We start from the raw sequence: 16,747 nt of genomic DNA, 5'->3' as shown, positions 1-16,747 counted from the left end.
TTCTAACTACTCAAACTAATTACTTAAACAACTAAATGCTACTAAAACAGCTAACAACTACCAAAGCTACTACTAACTACTCAAACGGCTAAATGCTTTTAAAACAACTATCAACTACCAAAATAATTAATTTTACCGAATAGATCTTAACTGTAGAAACCTTTTTTCTTTTTTCCATTACTGTTCCTTGTCTTTCTTTTCCATGAAAATATACTTCTATATCAATCTAATGAGTCTAATCCAAGTGAAAGTAAACTATGAATGGATTAAAAAAAAAAAAAAAAGAAAAAAACCTAATGAAATTGATGAAGTAATGCTATAAAAGTATTACAACCAACCAAATTTTGACCTGAATTTACAATACATATGTACACTCTTGGTATTATGGTAAAAATTTTTTGCCCAATTTCCATCGTACTGTCAAGCTATTCTGGTTAGCGCGACTGAAGAACAGAATTGCTCATTCCTTCTCTGCAATCACCACAAAAACATCTTTTAGTGACCACTTCTTTTTCTCACTTTTGGCTGGTGGATTGACAACAGCTCTTTCAGCATTAGCAAAACGGTAACCAATGACAATCTCTCTCCTCTGCCGGGCTCGCAAGATTATTTCATCGAAGCTTAATTCCTCACCATCACGAAGGTAGAGATCTGCTTGCCTTATCTGCAACTCATTTTCCTAAAGAATGAAAACAGAAATCCATCAGGAATGAACTGATTCATTAGTAAATATTGATAAAAATTGTGGCCTTAAGCCAAAAATAATAAAGGAAAGAGAGCCATTTACCTAACTTTTACCAAAGGCATGCATTTGAGGTAAGAATAGAAAAAAAAGGCCAAATGAGTATAATCATTTTACACAATTTTGCATGAATGGAATTCTACCCTAATGCTTATTATTAATGAATCACATTTAAAAAAAAAATTATAGATAAGTTTTAATAAAGAATTGGAGGGATTTTGCTGTGGAGTAGGAAAACATTGGTCTTATGTATATATTATAAATGTCTGGTAAGAAGTCTCTATAGATACATATAATCTTTTCTTGTAAAAAAATATCTGGACTTGTACTCAAACACTATCATATAATATAGTAGTGGGAAGCATTAATTTTGCATCTCTCTACCTATATTTCTCCACTAAATATATTGTGCCTTGTTGCTGTAAACCATACATCATCTGAACACGCGCTTTCTTACAGCCGCAGAACAAGCGGCAACCGTAGAACAGTATAGTGCAAGTTTATTTTTCATTTTCTATTATAGAATAGGTGGAAAAAAATAACATTCTTAAGCACAATAAATAATTATAAATAAACAATGGTTGGTTGAATCCGAGTATCTCCAGACGAAAATTTTACCTACAAGCGCAAAGCTTGAAGTTGTTACTTTTACAAGATATTAGTTGAATACCACTTAGTGCTAAATTTACATGCAAGATCATGAGATTCAGCAATGGAGCCATGATTGAAGACAAAGCGGCCGAAAAGATTCTTTCAAAACTCAGGAGGGGTTAAATTAAAAAAAGTACACTATTTTAAAAGACAAAATTGAAAATTTTTAGAAATTTAGAGGTGAATTTTTGAGAAAAATTTTTGCTGAGGAGACGGGGTCACCCCTGGCCTCTCCCTCCCTCTGTTCGTGGAGATTCAAAGGTTAGAGTCGTTAGTATTGAATGGTATTACTTGAATACTATTTAGTTATACTTTGCGTATAAGGCTAGAGGTTTAAAACTTAGAGTAATTCATGAGATTTAACTCAAAATATGACACCTCTTGCTCGAATTAATTATATGTATAAAATATAAAAGTAGATGTACTAATTTATCCAACCTATTGTTCTTTCTGTGCTAACAGTTGATATATTATCTATAAACTATTGTCATTTAAGGTTGCTTTACATTTAAAAATCTGCTCAAGTAGCTGCTTACTTGCTTACAAGGTACCCATATCCAAAAAGCTAGAAATTCGCGGTAAGCCTTCCAAGTCATGATTTGTTTCTCACCTACCACCACAAGTCAAAATCTATTTAACAATATTCTTTGAAAATCTCGGAAACTGGGCCCTTTTAGTATTATGATCACTTCTTGATAGTGGATGGATAAGAACAAATGCTTTCTCTATATAAATCAACTCATTCCCAAGATTTAGTTTCACACTGCCTTTTCAATTATTATAGACTGGTTATATTTTCATTGATTGCCCCTTCTTTTACCTTCTTCTTCCATGGAAACCTACCATACGAGTAACAGTATTCCTTTTTCTCTTGAAAAGAAAGAGGTTGTTCTTGTTAAACCAGATAAACCTACCACTTTTGAAATTCCTTTTTCTCTTGAAAAAAAAGAGGTTGTTCTTGTTAAACCAGACAAACCTAACCCTTTTGAGGTTCTTTCTTTTTCTACTATTGATAATGACCAAAATCTTGAAATTCTGTGTCAAAGCATTTATGTGTATAAAGCAAAACCTAGTTTTGTCTCTAATGGCAATTTAAATGGCCATGATCTTGCATCAAAATTTAATTTTCAGGGAAACTCTGACCCCGCAAGTGTGATTAAAGAAGCTATTTCTAAGGTTCTAGTGCATTACTATCCTTTGGCTGGGAAGCTTAAGAGGGGAAGTAATGGAAGACTTGTTATGACTTGCAATGGAGATGGTGTTCCATTTTTAGAAGCAAATGCCAATATTCAACTTTCTTCTCTTAATTATTTTGATGGTATTGATGTTGAAATTGCAAAAAGGTTTGTTTTTGATTTTCCATCAGAGAATGATTTTGGCTATCACCCTCTTGTATTTCAAGTGACTAAATTTTCTTGTGGGGGTTTTACGATTGGAATGGGCTTGTCACACTCAGTCTGTGATGGGTTTGGTGCAGCTCAGTTCTTTACTGCCATGGCTGAACTTGCAAGTGGAAAAACTGAGCCTACAGTTAAACCAGTATGGAAAAGAGAAATATTGGTAGGTAAACCTAACAAAGAGCCTCTCCAATTCCTAATGGACAAGTCCCATTTAGCAAAATCACCATATTTACCAACTACAGACATTTTGCATGAATGTTTTAATGTGAATAGTGAAAGTATAAGAAAACTGAAAATTAACCTAAAGAAGGAATATACTAGGAATAATAATAATGAAGAAGAAACACTGAAAGAAAGTTTCACTACGCTTGAAGTTCTTGGTGCTTATATTTGGAGAGCAAGATTCAGAGCTTTTATGTTTAACCCAAATGAGAAAACTATGTTCTTCTTAACTATGGGAATAAGGCATCTTTTACATAATCCACCTTTACCTAGTGGATATTATGGGAATGCTATTTCTCCTTCACATGTAGAATTAATGGGTAGGGACCTAAATGAAGGGCCACTTTCTAGGGTCGTGAAACTTATAAAAGAAAGCAAGAAAATAGCTTCTAACGAAAATTACATTTGGAGTCATATAGAGACAATGGAGAAGATGGTAGAGCTAAATATAAAGATTGAGGGTGGTACCGGAGCAACTATGGTTTTGACAGATTGGAGACAATTGGGTTTACTGGAAGAAATTGATTTTGGTTGGAAAGGTGCAGTGAATATAATTCCAGTGCCTTGGAATATGTTTGGTTATGTGGCTTTGTGTATTTTCTTGCCTCCTTGTAATTTGGATCCTTCCATGAAAGGTGGGGTTAGAGTTCTTGTTTCTCTCCCAAGAGCTGCCATGCCTAAGTTCAAGGAAGAGATGGATGCTCTCTTGAAGTTCGGAGATGAAACTGATGATCATTTTCCCTAATATACATATATTGGTGACAAAAAAAAGGTTCTGTTTCCTGTTATTTGTATCTGTTCATCAAATGTCATATATTTTGAATTAAGTTACAAATGAATGCTTTATATTATTTTATTTCATCTTTCAGTGGCAACTTGAATAAAATTAAGAGTGTATGTCTTTGTTATATATATATTTTTTTATTTTACTTTAAATGGTGAATTCTTGATCATGACCCAGTGTTTTATTAGGCGTATAGTTGATTTAACAATTCACGGCAATAGTTATTAGTTGATAAATGTTGATTGTTCGTTATTTTTATAGATTTGGTATTAATCCGAACATAATATATATACAAATCCATTAAAAGCTAAGAAAAAGCTCTAATGCACCAAAATAATAATAATAATAATCAACTTTTTTTTTTATGTGGTAAGAGAATAAATGAGACTAAATAATAAGACTAATGATATAAGATGAGATAAATTTTTCACTTTGAATAATTGATTAATAAATTTATGGGTTGTAGCTCAGTTGGCAACGTAGGCGAGACAAGTGGGAAAAGCTCTCGAGTCGATCCTCACTAAAGACACCTGTAGGAGGATCTTAATTGTGATTAAGCAACGAGTTGGATTAGTCGGTCTCTGATAATGAGATCCGGACATCAGTGATTTAAAAAAAAAACTAAATTAATAAACATTTTCATGGTTTGAGGAGATTCAAATCATTAATACCAACAAAACCTTTAATCATTTCACATTCGACTTGATTATGATTCTTGAGTTGAAATTTCTGAATTTGAACCTTTTGATTTTGTATCAAAACATATATATATATATATATATTCTTCACCAACTCAATTTATATATAGACGACAGAGAACGGATTTCTTAACTGATGACAAATATTCAATTAGTGTTATCCCTTGAGATGATCATCTCATGTTATTGAGATTTCTTTTCAGAACTATAAAATTATAAATTTTATTACAGTTGCAGTGTGAAAATTGCTTTCACAAGCCATCAATTAAATGATAAGACATTATACTCGAAAGGGATAAAAATATTTTTTTAATTTACAATTTCATCTCTGTTTGCAATTAAGTCAAAATTAGAATAAAATTGATAAAAAAAAAAAAATCAAAATAGAGTAAAATTGGAAAATACATTATATTCTATACACTAGGCCTCTCATCTTAAGCATTTGATTCTCAAACACCAGCTCATCTGTATCAAATAATAATTTCAATTAATTAGTATATATCAAACAGAGGAAGAACTAACATTATTCATTACTTAATTTTGTCTGAAGTATGAATTTGTCCTGCGTTAAGACGATCACCTCACTAGTAAACAGAGGGAAAAGCCGATATGCCATTACTTTATTTTGTGAGCTCCAAAAGAGAGGGCTCAAATACACAGAATTCATTCTCTCCCCTGTCCTAAGAGCCTGTGGCAAACTTGCTGCTTTAGAGGAAGGAAAACAAGCTCACTGCTTGCTGCTTAAACATGGGTTCAATAGAGACGTGATTTTAATGACTTCCCTTCTTGATATGTACTCGAAATGCAATGATATTAGAAAAGCTTATAATGTGTTTGTTGAAATGCCTGAAAGAGATGTTGTGGCTACCAACAGTATGATTTCTGCGCTGTGCCGGTGTCATTTGACATCAAAGGCAATTGACATGTTTAATAACATGGATGAACGTGATGAGGGATCTTGGAATTCTTTGATTTCAGGGCTTGCTCAAAATTCAGAAAAGAGTTCTGCGTTGTTTTTCTTTGAGAGAATGAGGTTAGAAGGAGCAAAAATTGATGTTATTACTGTGGTGACTGTTCTTTCTATTTGTGCTGATTTTGCAGCTCTGGTTAACGGTAGACAGATTCATGGGTTGGTGATTAATTATGGGTTTGATTTATATTTACCTGTTGCAAATGCAATGGTTGACATGTATGCTAAATGTGGGTGTATGGAGGATGCATGTTTGTGTTTTAAGCATATAAGCATTAAGAATGTGGTTTCTTGGACTTCTTTGATTGCGGGTTATGGAAAAAATGGACAAGGAACTGAAGCTCTTATGGCATTTGATGCAATGGAAAGATATGGTGTTGTGCCAAACAAGATCACCTTCTTAGGTGCCTTGTATGCATGCAGTCACGCAAGATTAGTACATGAAGGGTGGAGGGTGTTTAATACAATGGTATATAAGTACTCTCTAACACCTATTATGGAGCATTATACATGCATGGTGGATCTACTTGCTCGGGCCGGTTGCCTCAATGATGCCTATAGTTTTATTGAAAATATGCCAATAAAACCAGATGCAAGGCTCTTGACCGCATTTCTTAGCTCTTGTTGCTCTCACATGAACATAGAGCTAGCAAGGATTGCTGGGAAAAGGTTACTTGAATTAGAGCCTCAAGAAGCTGGGGCTTACATGTTGCTTTCCAACTTCTATGGACTTATAGGGGACTTGGAGAGTGTAGCAAATATAAGAAGATTGATGCTAAATAGAGGAATAAGAAAAGAGAAGGCTCGAACATGGATCGAGATTAATAAAAAAGTTCATAGCTTTCAATCAGGAGATAAGTCGCATCCTCTTAGCCAAAAAATCTATAGTTACCTGCAAAATCTTGTTGAAAAGATGAAACAGATTGGGTATTTGCCTAACACAAGCATGGTCATGCAAAATGTAGATAGTGATACAAAAGAAGAAATAGTTCTAGGTCACAGTGAGAAATTGGCTATTGGACTTGGGTTAATTAGTACATCTCCGGGGACTCCTATTATGATTGTTAAGAATCTTAGAGTGTGTATAGATTGCCATGAAGCAACAGCATTGATTTCAAAAATTGAAGGTAGGGAGATCATTGCAAGAGATTCTAACCGATTTCACCATTTCAAAAATGGATATTGCTCTTGTAGAAACCATTGGTGAAAGGTAATAGAAGCATCACGGCAATGAAAATCTTCACACTATATAAATCCAAGGTTAAATATAGATGTTTAAGTAGCTTTTAACATTTTGACTAAGTGGTTGATAACATAATATTTAAACTAATTTGTAAAGATTAAAATACTTATAAAATATTAATATTTATAATATTTAGCTTTTAGCTTTTAACTTTTTATAAAAAGCGACTACTAACTACTCAAACTAATTATTCAAACGACTAAATGTTATTAAAACAGTTCACAACTACCAAAATAACTAATTTTACCGAAAATATATCATAGCTGTAGAAACCTGTTTTTTTTATTTTCCATAACTGTTTCTAGTCTTTCTTTTCCATGAAAACATACTTCTATACCAAGCTAATGAGTCTAATCCAAGTGAAAGTAAACTATGAATGGAATAAAAAAAAGAAAAAAGAAAAAAGACTAATGAAATTGAAGAAGTAATGCTATAAAAGTATTAAAACCAACCAAATTTTGACCTGAATTTACATTACATATGTACACTCATGGTATTATGGTAAAAATTTTTAGCCCGATTTCCATCCTACTGTCAAGCTATTCTGCTTAGCGCGACTGAAGAACAGAATTGCTCATTCCTTCTCTGCAATCACCACAAAAACATCTTTTAGTGACCACTTCTTTTTCTCACTTTTAGCTGGTGGATTGACAACAGCTCTTTCAGCATTAGCAAAACGGTAACCAATGACAATCTCTCTCCTCTGCCGGGCTCGCAAGATTATTTCATAGAAGCTTAATTCCTCACCATCACGAAGGTAGAGATCTGCTTGCCTTATCTGCAACTCATTTCCCTAAAGAATGAAAACAGAAATCCATCAGGAATGAACTGATTCATTAGTAAATATTGATAAAAATTGTGGCCTTAAGCCAAAAATAATAAAGGAAAGAGAGCCATTTACCTAACTTTTACCAAAGGCATGCATTTGAGGTAAGCATAGAAAAAAAAGCCCTAATGAATATAATCATTTTACACAATTTTGCATGAATGGAATTCTACCCTAATGCTTATTTTCGGGTAATTGAAACCTAATTGCACAACTTAATTGCAATTGTACATCAAATCAAGAATTGGGGAATTTTCTCCATCTGGCAAGAGAAAAAGAACAAAAATAAATAAATGAGTGGATCTCACAAGTTAGAATAACATGAATTTACTTGAACCCATGGGATCCACTTTCTTTTTTTTTATTATTATTACTACTATTATCACTCTTTTTCTCCTGCCAGCTAGGAAAGATGAGCCTTGTAATTTCCTCAGTTTTTGACTTGAGGTCTATTTCAACTAAAATATGCGATAGAGTTCAACTGCCAAAAAATAAAGAATATTAAATTACAAATTCGAGCAAAGTTCAAGGTAAGATATCTTGATAGGCCAAGAAAAATTTATCACTTGTATCTATTGGCAATAGCCTATGAAACAGCAGACCCAACAAAAAAAAGAGCTGTAGCTGTAAGCAATTTTGTAAGCTTACAATGCCTTAAAAAATTGGCTTTATCAAAAAATGCAAAATCAATTTCAGAATTTCTCAAAATGGAAGCATTACCTCCTCTGCAAAGAGCTCTTCCAACACATCATTTATTTGTCGATCCTCTGCAACCATGGCCAGCGCCATGCTCACAAGCTCATTTGATAAAACATAATCACTGATTTTTGACATGGATAACAGATTTTTAGTCCTGGGGTCCAGAATTTCACTGATTATTACTGATTTATCTGAAGCCTGTTGCATCTCCCCAATCCAAGAGCCTTGTGAGAAGCTTCCTCTGTGAACTTGGGTTACCATAGTTTCTCTATATGGTAGGCGCTTTGCCTGCAAGAAGCATAAAACCAGAACAAGTGATTATGATTTATGACGGATGAGACACAGATAAGTCTCACAAGCAATAGATAATCCTTTAAATTGTAAGTGGATATTTTTTTCCCCTTGGGTTCAAAGTGGAATTCATAATATCCCTTTCAGCTTTTTATTTATATTGATGGAGGATTGACCTCGTGTTTTGAGGAAAGAACAAATTGGCCATTCCGAAGCTGATTTTTCCCATAGTTGGAAACAAGCAGTCATCGACCAATAGTAACAAGAATAGTTCTAACTAATTCACTAATATATAATGCAAAGTCATAATCACTAAATTTTAGTCAGAGATGTTTAAGGCACCTGAATATCACGAATCAAAAGTAATGTAGCTAGAGATCTGGAATCAGCTTGAATAGCTGAATCTTCTACTGACTCGTCAGCCAAAATTAAGATCTGCATAACCAGTTGCCGCATCAAAACTCAGTTAACTAAGAAATGATAACTTTATATTTAAAAAATGGTCGCCATATACAAATATCCTCCACAAATCCACCATTTTGCAGTTTATTTTGAATCTTAAGCCACTTACAGAATCAAAAGATTCCAAGGGAAGGCTCTCCAGGTGGCGCCGTATGACAGCATTTCCCTCTCTATTAACCAATGATATATTCACCAACCTGCTGAGATCCAGGCCACCATCAATAAGCTTTCTTTCCCTCTCATTTTCAGGAACATCATTGAACATCCAAAGCTCTGATCCAGGTGCTAGAAAGGCATCCAATACCTTACAAACATTGATCAGTAAGCAGCACTATTAGCATGAGGAAGAAAGAAAGAGACAGAAAAATGAGCGAGCTCTTCATCCTACAAGTAGAAAGTAAGTTTAAAGTGTAGAAACTTAGTATAAATAAAAGGTCAAACTTGGTCACAACAAAGAGACACTTTGAAATATCTACAACCACTTAGTTGCACCCAAGGAGTTCTGGGACTATGATTGCTGTATCCTTGTAGGATTACCATAATCATATCTTCCATATCTCGCCGCCAACCACAAAAAAGTATCCTTTCTGCAGACCTTGGAATAATGAAGTCTTTGGGTAGACTTCCTCTCCATACCTGCAGCATTCAGACGCAGAAAAGAAAGAATTAGGGGCTTCAATAGAAAGAACTTACCACAATCATATCATCTATGTCCCTCCTCCATCCACAAAGTAGAATCTTCTGTGGCTTTCTTGGTGGTCGGGCAATATGTATGAATGATGCCTCATTGACCTGAATGGTGAAATTGATTATATCATGTAAGTTTTTTAATTATACTATGCCCCTCTTAAATTCCACTGAAGGTATCATACTAATTTGCACATATGGGAACAGTTCGTTTACCACAAATGGGGCCTCAGTACTGTTTTTTATTTTTATTTTTTTTTTCCTTTCTTTCCCTTCTTTATTTTATAACCCCATTTACATCATATCAAAATCAAAAGATACATCCTTATTATTGTATTTTAGCATGCCATAGTTATAAGAACAAAGATCATCACTGTGCAGGTCCAACAGTATAGCTATAGCAGTGTCAACAATAGACGAATCAGACACAAAACACAGGCCCCATGCAACAACACATCAGCAAGGAATCTTAGAATGTTTGAGGCAGTAACATAAATTGCCAAAACACGAAACCTGCACATCTCTCTCTCTCCAACAATAGAAAAGCTTCAAAAAGAATCAAAAGGACAACCAATCTCTTTGAAATCTTGATATTCTAAAGGAGAATGAAAGCACCGTAGGTAATGTAGCTGGAGCATATGTATCATCATCTTCTGCTATAACAAGCACTTCATCGCCTTCTTGCAGAACATATGAGTCATCAGGATTCAGCATAATCTTACCACCACAAGATGCAACCTTGACCCCACAAGGTATGGCATCAGGAAAACTGATTAATACATCTTCAAATTGCACACCATCCAATTGTGGCCATCTTTTGATGTAAAACTCGCAATTTTCAAAGCCAAGGATGTCTTCCCAGATCTGTCATAGTCAGTCCATAATCATCACAACTATGAACCAGCAGGAAAGTTGTTCACGAGACAACAACAAAAAGTAAAGAATGACGCTTGCACTGATTCTAATAAAATGCGATTATAGGATAACCTGTGCAAGTCCTGGTTGCCGAGCACATTGAATCATCAACCGGCCAATAACATCATGAGCTACCACAGTTTCAACAAGATCTCCACCAACAAGTTTTACAAGGACCTCGTTGTCAAGGTCACTAAGTTCAACCACAATGTGCCCTCTCAACCCTTCTTTTACTCCTGTTAAACTTAAGACTGTTCTTAACGCACGAGCATCACTCTGCAAAAAACCATAAAGGAGTTACAATAACCAACATATGCAATATCAAATGAGAACATAGAAGCACAGGAGTCTGTTCACTCTAGTCTACCTGGTCAGCATTCCCATCATCTGCAAGGACAATTATTGCACGGGCCTTGGAGACTGACACCTGGAAACTTTAATGGTGTCAGCAAAATGAGAAAGGCAACAAACAGAACAATGCTAAATCATCATTCACAATAAGTAGAAAATCCCATCATCACTTACCACCTTTTGCTACCAAAAAAAAAAAAAAAATGCTAGCTTGCAACAGCTCAAAGGATGCACCCGGGTGAGCACAGTCAGGGTGCACCATGCAATTCTAACAAATGTCAAAAGAAGATAAGGAATATACTAGTGTACGTAAAACAATAACTTGCATGGATTTAATTACAGGAAATATGGAAACCACAGGAATCCAGGCAAATTCAGTATGCAATGAATCCCCTTGGATAGCCTGAAACTGAACAAAACAAATATAGAGTCGGGCTCCTCTACAACTTATACCATTTTTGGTTAACATCAAATTCATTCAATTCATTAAAGTTTCAACTCTTCAAGAAGGTAAAGTTTATCCAGCTAGACAGAATTCTAACAGAGGATATATCAATACTTCACCATCCACAAGAACTAACCCAGGCAGTATGCATACCTTTTTCAGGTCAGCAAGAATCAAAGGGCTTCCACTTCTGCATATGACTTTAGTTCCTTTAAAGTCAAACTCCATTTTAGCAATGTCCATTTCCATCTCTTCTTTGTCTCTTTCAGCCATCACTACAACAATTCCTCCACCCAAACTCTCATTGGCTATGGCAAGCTGGTTCAGTAGTGATCCCTGGTTTAAGATAAAACATTTACAAAAGGATGCCACAACTTTTGCTTCTAAAGTTCTCATAGAATGTCTGCTAAAATTCTGATATTTAAGGATAAATAGTACCATACTGGCATTGACTTTGAAGAATGATAGCTCGTTTATTAGAAGGAAAGAACATGATTCGTTACTGAATAGATAGCACCTTTGTATCAATTATCAACTAAAACTAAATAATATAATGTGATTAGGAAATATTCCACAAAGGTGAAAGAAAGCATAATAAGATAAGAGTATTTGGCATTGGCAAACCATTGATTCAGAACCTCACCAATTTATCACTCCATCCAAGAATCAGGGTGTGGTTTTGCTCAACCACCTCACTTCTTCCTTTACGCAGGGAATCAAACTTCTCCGAAATTGCATCAGATACAAGTCCAAGCATCATTGCAAAAATAAGCATCCCACCAAAGCTAATGGAAACAGAAACCAGCCTGGGACCAATACCTTCCGAGTTCGCATGATTTCCTGAGTCAGCAATAAAAGTCCAAGATAACCAAAGAGAATCGACTAAACTATCATCTGTCACACCAAAAAGTGCGAAGCCACCAAGGCCGATAAGTAGCAGAGTGGCAATTAGCAATGCTAGTGGTTTAGCATATGGATGGACTGATAAAAAGACATCCACCCGATATTCAATCATCTTGTTTAAAGAAACTTCTTCTGAAATATTATCTGATAATCTTGATTTAGATACAAAATCAATGTACTTGAACATAAAAACAGGAATGGATAATAGGGTAAGCGAGAAAATAAGAGCCAAATGTTTTAGGCCTTCAGTATGCTTATCATCAATTTCCTCCGGTGGAATTGAATCACTATAATCTAAATGAGATAACAAGTTGCAAGCTTGTAACTTAAAATGTAGTTTTGAAATTTGGTCCTGCGATCCGAAAACAAGTTTCTATTAGCATGATATAAAATGGTAAATAGGCTTTAGAACTTGAACTGAAATACCAATTACCTGCAATTCAATTACTTGATTGTTTAAAGAGAAATTTTTGTGTACTAAGGAAGCGAGTGCGGTGATCACTATCTGCAATCAACAACCAAACAGCTGTCACTTGAGCAAAACTGACCAAACACTTGGTAAAAAAAAAGAGAGCGCGTGTACAGAGAGAGGACTAACCGCGGCTGAAATGGCCATCTGCCACCGAACTCTAAGCCGATGACCTGTAAATAAAACATTCCTGTCACTAGACGATTTTCTCTCTGCTGAGACGTCAAATTTCCGTAACGAAACGGCATCCTCGTGTTCTTGTTTCGAAGAATTGTCAGTACGGCGGGGGAACTCAACTCGTCGACGAAGCCTAGCATACTTACGATCTCCGTAAGTGTTAGAAACGGAAGCAGAAACGGGCGTCGAAAACGACGATGTTTTGGAATCGGAAGAGACATGATGTGAGAGTCTGGGGGCTGTGGAGAACCTGCGATGATATTTTGGAGTTTTAGGAGGATGATGATGGTGGATGAAGGAAGGCGAAGGGAAGAACCAGTCCCTGCTCGAAGAAGGATGTGGTGCTGGTGATGAGTCCTGATCAAGGGACATAGTTGGGGATTTGAGAAATTTTAGGGGCTATTTTTAGTAAGTCAATGAAACTTTTCATTCTGGTGTTAAGACCAGCTAAGCTTGGTATTTAATTATTTTATAAAATATAATTATTATTAATCACATTATATTTATATATATAAATATTATATATACAAGTTCTTTAATTTGTAAAACTTTTGTAATGTAAATGGAAGTCAACTTAGACAATGGCTAAGAGCTAATGCCTAATAAATATAAGTCTAGTTACCATTTTGATCGTGACACGTGAAAAGTCTTGAATTTAAATTTATTATAAATTTATTTAGAAAAAAAAAATCTATAAGATCATTATGGATTAAAAATGCAATATTTCACGACGAAAGACTTTATAGCTGGATGGAATTAAACATGGTACTTTTTAATTAATTCTCTGAAATAGAGGATAAAATAGTCAATTTGATAAAATAAAGGGATTAAATGGCAGCTTTCCCAAAATAATAGCTTACGTGCTTTACCAATGGAAGAAACTAAGAACTAGCAATTAATAGCCCACCCAAAAGCGCGACTAGAGTCCATTGACATCTCCGCTTTGCTTTACCGATTCCGACGTAACCGACAACCGCGTCCCCTTTCTTGTCTTCTTCAAACGAAGTTCGCCGACTTATCAATTTCGAGACTATATCAGTTGCTTTTCAATTTTCAAAATACTGCTGCTGTCAAAGAAAGAAAATTCCATCCTTTCTTTGCGTTTTCTGTGAATTTGCCTATTTCATATATTGGGTTTTTTCCCCTCCTTGTATATGGCTACTTCGGCTCCTATTTATCCATCTCCTGCTCCAATCCCAATCGACCTCTTCGTCTCTAAGAAACACGAAGGCCTTTCTCGCGGTGAAATTGGCTTCGCTGATCCTTTGGGGAATTTAGTTTTCAGGGTCACTAAAAACTCATCATCTCACAATTGGGTAGTTTTTGATCGGTTGGGTGTTCTACTGCTCTCCATTTACCGTCAGCATGTAAGTTACTTTCTTTCTTTCATTTTGATTTCGGCGATTAATTTAGCTAATTACTGTTTTATTAATTAGTTCTTTTAAGTAATTGAAATTCATTACAATATTAGGTTGTATCTTTGTTATATTTAAAGTTCGTCTATAAATTTTATTTATTTTGGTAGAATTTGATTCAAGAATAACTAATTCCATAGAGAATTAAAGATGTAGAATTCTAAATAAATTTTCATTTGTGCCTAACAGAGAAACCCGGATTTGTAAATTTATGCAATTCCTTTGCATTACAATTCTTTGTATATTATGTCAGTTTTAATGGGATGTACTTCTTTGTTTCAGAATGGATGTTGGCATGTTTTTAAAGGGGGTAATGTGGTGGAGAAGGAAATGATATTTAGAGTGGAAAGAACACTAAACAAGTTTTTCAAACCTGAGTTAGAAGCCTGTCTTGTCAAAGAAAATTCAGGAGAATCAACTTCTAACTTCAAGGTAAAAGGTTTCCCCTTCCAGAGATCCTGTGTCATCTATGGAGGCAACACCATTGTAGCCGAGGTACTATTGTTAACTACTATCGTTACTTCTGAGTAGGGGTGTAAACGAGCCGAGCTGAGCTCGACCATGCTAGACTTAAAGCTCGACAAGCTTGGAAATTTTAGGCTCAAGTTCAACTCAAAAAATTTTGAGCTTGAGCTCGGCCTCAATTTTACCGAACTTTTCGAACTTTTTCGAGCTGGATCAGCTCGTTTACTCTGCTACCACTGAGATTGCTCTATATTGAATGAAATAAATATTATCAGCAATTGAAAATTATTTTGCTTAGACTTAACTTTGAGTGTTGAGACATCCTTCTTAATGAGCTTAATAGACTTAACTTTGAGTGTTGAGACATCCTTCTTAATGAGCTTAATAGACTTTTATTGGTCAATTGAATAGCGTGAAATTAGATGAGATGTGATAGATATTCTTAACTGTGTAATACTTATTAAATAGAATAGCTATCTACCAGATTTGTGTAATAATTTCATAGATTTAGTGAAGAATAGTTATTTGATGGCTGTTGAATAGCTAGTCCTATTTAGTAACCAAATGAAAATATCGTATTTATCATTTGTTGCTCACTGCAGCTACCTTGAAACTGACTTTAAAAACAAGAACAAATTCTTATCCTGATGATAAAACTGCTTTGTGCAAGTGCTGGAAAAAACACATTCATGTATATGTGTGTGTTTCTTAAATCTTAATTCATTTTTTCAGATGTCTTGCAGTCTGGCTAGCAACAGATTGGATACCCTGTCAGTTAGGAAAACTTATAATCCAATCTGAGTATCTGAACCAATTGAATCAGAAATTTGAGAATATCCGAAACCATGCTGAAATTATCATGTCGGTTGCTGAAAATTGTTGGCTTACATTTCTTTTTGAATTTTTTTAACACACACACACACATATATATATATATATTCAACTGAAAACAACCGCAACTTTGATGTCTAGTGTAGCTTTGATTCTCTATCTAGGCTTAACATGTAAGAACATCCTGTTAAATTAAACAGTATCTGATTTCAAATAAAGGTTCTTTTGTTACATTTTGATGCAGACCAGTCTCATGCACAACCTTCACCAGATTTTTGTTGGGAGGAGTATATTTCGGCTAACCATATTTCCTGGGTCAATAGATCATGCGCTGGTTGTGGCTTTAGTTGTGATATTCTTATATGGATAAAGATACTTCAATCAAATACAATGTACAGCTATCTATTTGTAGGAAGTATTTTTAAGAAACAAGAAATCATAATAACATGCCTTATGATTCTGCATACATTTGTTTCTTCATATGACTTGCTATCTCTTTGTAACTTTTCTTTGTAAGAGCAGACTGTTCCAAGTTCTCAGAATAAAACTCTTAGAGATTCCTTAAAAGTGGTACAGAATGAGTTGTGGTCTTGACCTTGAAATTGGGCCGAGTTTGGAATTCATATTTAGATAAGGGCCCATCCAAAAGAAATATAATCAATATGTAACATATTTTTCTACTTGGATGGGCCATAAACTCAACTGTGTCATAATGAGAATAATGAGAATGACTTGCTTAGACGATAAGAAAAAAAAAATTAAAAAAGCTTACAGTACCCCTCCGTCAGTGACATCACGAATACCAAGCAACGATTTATCGCTTCTGATTGATTTGGATAGAGAAGCAACCCATTTCTAAATCACCAAGAAAGAGAGATCAAAGAAGAAGAATAAACTGAAAACGGACGTAATTGCTCTCAATATTTCGTCTTCAATGAAGATTTATCTGATCTCAAACTTCTGCAATTTTTCCGGCTAAAGGGTTGTGATAAATCTAGCAAGTCTATCACTCGTTTTTTATTTTTCATTCTCTTCGAATTTCTACTAATTTATGGGTTATGTTTATGAAATATAATTTATGTACTAATAATTTTCTTCTTC

General features: G+C 34.7%; 3 protein-coding genes, 1 long non-coding RNA gene and 1 pseudogene across 5 annotated transcripts; 3 read left to right on the top strand and 2 right to left on the bottom strand.

Annotated features, from left to right (window-relative positions):
• Positions 1-130: 130 nt before the first annotated feature.
• On the bottom strand, positions 131-1,158 carry LOC149493926 (uncharacterized). Its single transcript, XR_016322678.1, has 2 exons — positions 788-1,158; positions 131-679 (listed from the first exon to the last, which is right to left on the bottom strand). It is a non-coding gene; the product is annotated as an uncharacterized LOC149493926 (long non-coding RNA).
• Positions 1,159-2,058: 900 nt separating this feature from the next.
• Positions 2,059-3,944, top strand: LOC149493925 (tetrahydroanabasine acetyltransferase-like). Its single transcript, XM_089725656.1, has one exon. The coding sequence runs from the start codon at positions 2,225-2,227 to the stop codon at positions 3,758-3,760; it is 1,536 nt and encodes a 511-aa protein (XP_089581782.1). The 5' UTR covers positions 2,059-2,224; the 3' UTR covers positions 3,761-3,944.
• Positions 3,945-4,928: 984 nt separating this feature from the next.
• On the top strand, positions 4,929-6,708 carry LOC149493924 (pentatricopeptide repeat-containing protein ELI1, chloroplastic pseudogene; annotated as a pseudogene).
• A 410-nt stretch (positions 6,709-7,118) lies between these two features.
• Positions 7,119-13,366, bottom strand: LOC105639375 (ion channel CASTOR). Of its 2 annotated transcripts, none has more exons than XM_089726011.1 (12): positions 12,888-13,366; positions 12,723-12,794; positions 12,030-12,641; positions 11,540-11,722; positions 10,958-11,017; positions 10,663-10,866; positions 10,291-10,539; positions 9,682-9,780; positions 9,098-9,292; positions 8,869-8,961; positions 8,257-8,523; positions 7,119-7,503 (listed from the first exon to the last, which is right to left on the bottom strand). In XM_089726011.1, the coding sequence occupies exons 1-12, from the start codon at positions 13,305-13,307 to the stop codon at positions 7,285-7,287; spliced, it is 2,673 nt and encodes an 890-aa protein (XP_089582137.1). In that variant the 5' UTR covers positions 13,308-13,366; the 3' UTR covers positions 7,119-7,284. The 2 variants fall into 2 exon arrangements, with proteins under 2 accessions (XP_089582137.1, XP_089582136.1); XM_089726010.1 differs by lacking the exon at positions 9,682-9,780 and adding an exon at positions 9,526-9,624.
• A 418-nt stretch (positions 13,367-13,784) lies between these two features.
• LOC149493923 (LURP-one-like protein (DUF567)) lies at positions 13,785-16,112 on the top strand. Its single transcript, XM_089725543.1, has 3 exons — positions 13,785-14,302; positions 14,633-14,845; positions 15,891-16,112. The coding sequence occupies exons 1-3, from the start codon at positions 14,090-14,092 to the stop codon at positions 16,014-16,016; spliced, it is 552 nt and encodes a 183-aa protein (XP_089581669.1). The 5' UTR covers positions 13,785-14,089; the 3' UTR covers positions 16,017-16,112.
• The last annotated feature ends 635 nt before the right edge of the window (positions 16,113-16,747 follow it).

Source organism: Jatropha curcas, chromosome 9 (genome assembly GCF_041381405.1).
Source record: "Jatropha curcas cultivar XTBG-Jc1 chromosome 9, XTBG_Jcur_1.0, whole genome shotgun sequence".
Lineage (NCBI taxonomy): Eukaryota > Viridiplantae > Streptophyta > Magnoliopsida > Malpighiales > Euphorbiaceae > Jatropha > Jatropha curcas.
The sequence above is the reverse complement of the archived record's forward strand: the minus strand, read 5'-3'. Positions and strand labels throughout refer to the sequence as shown.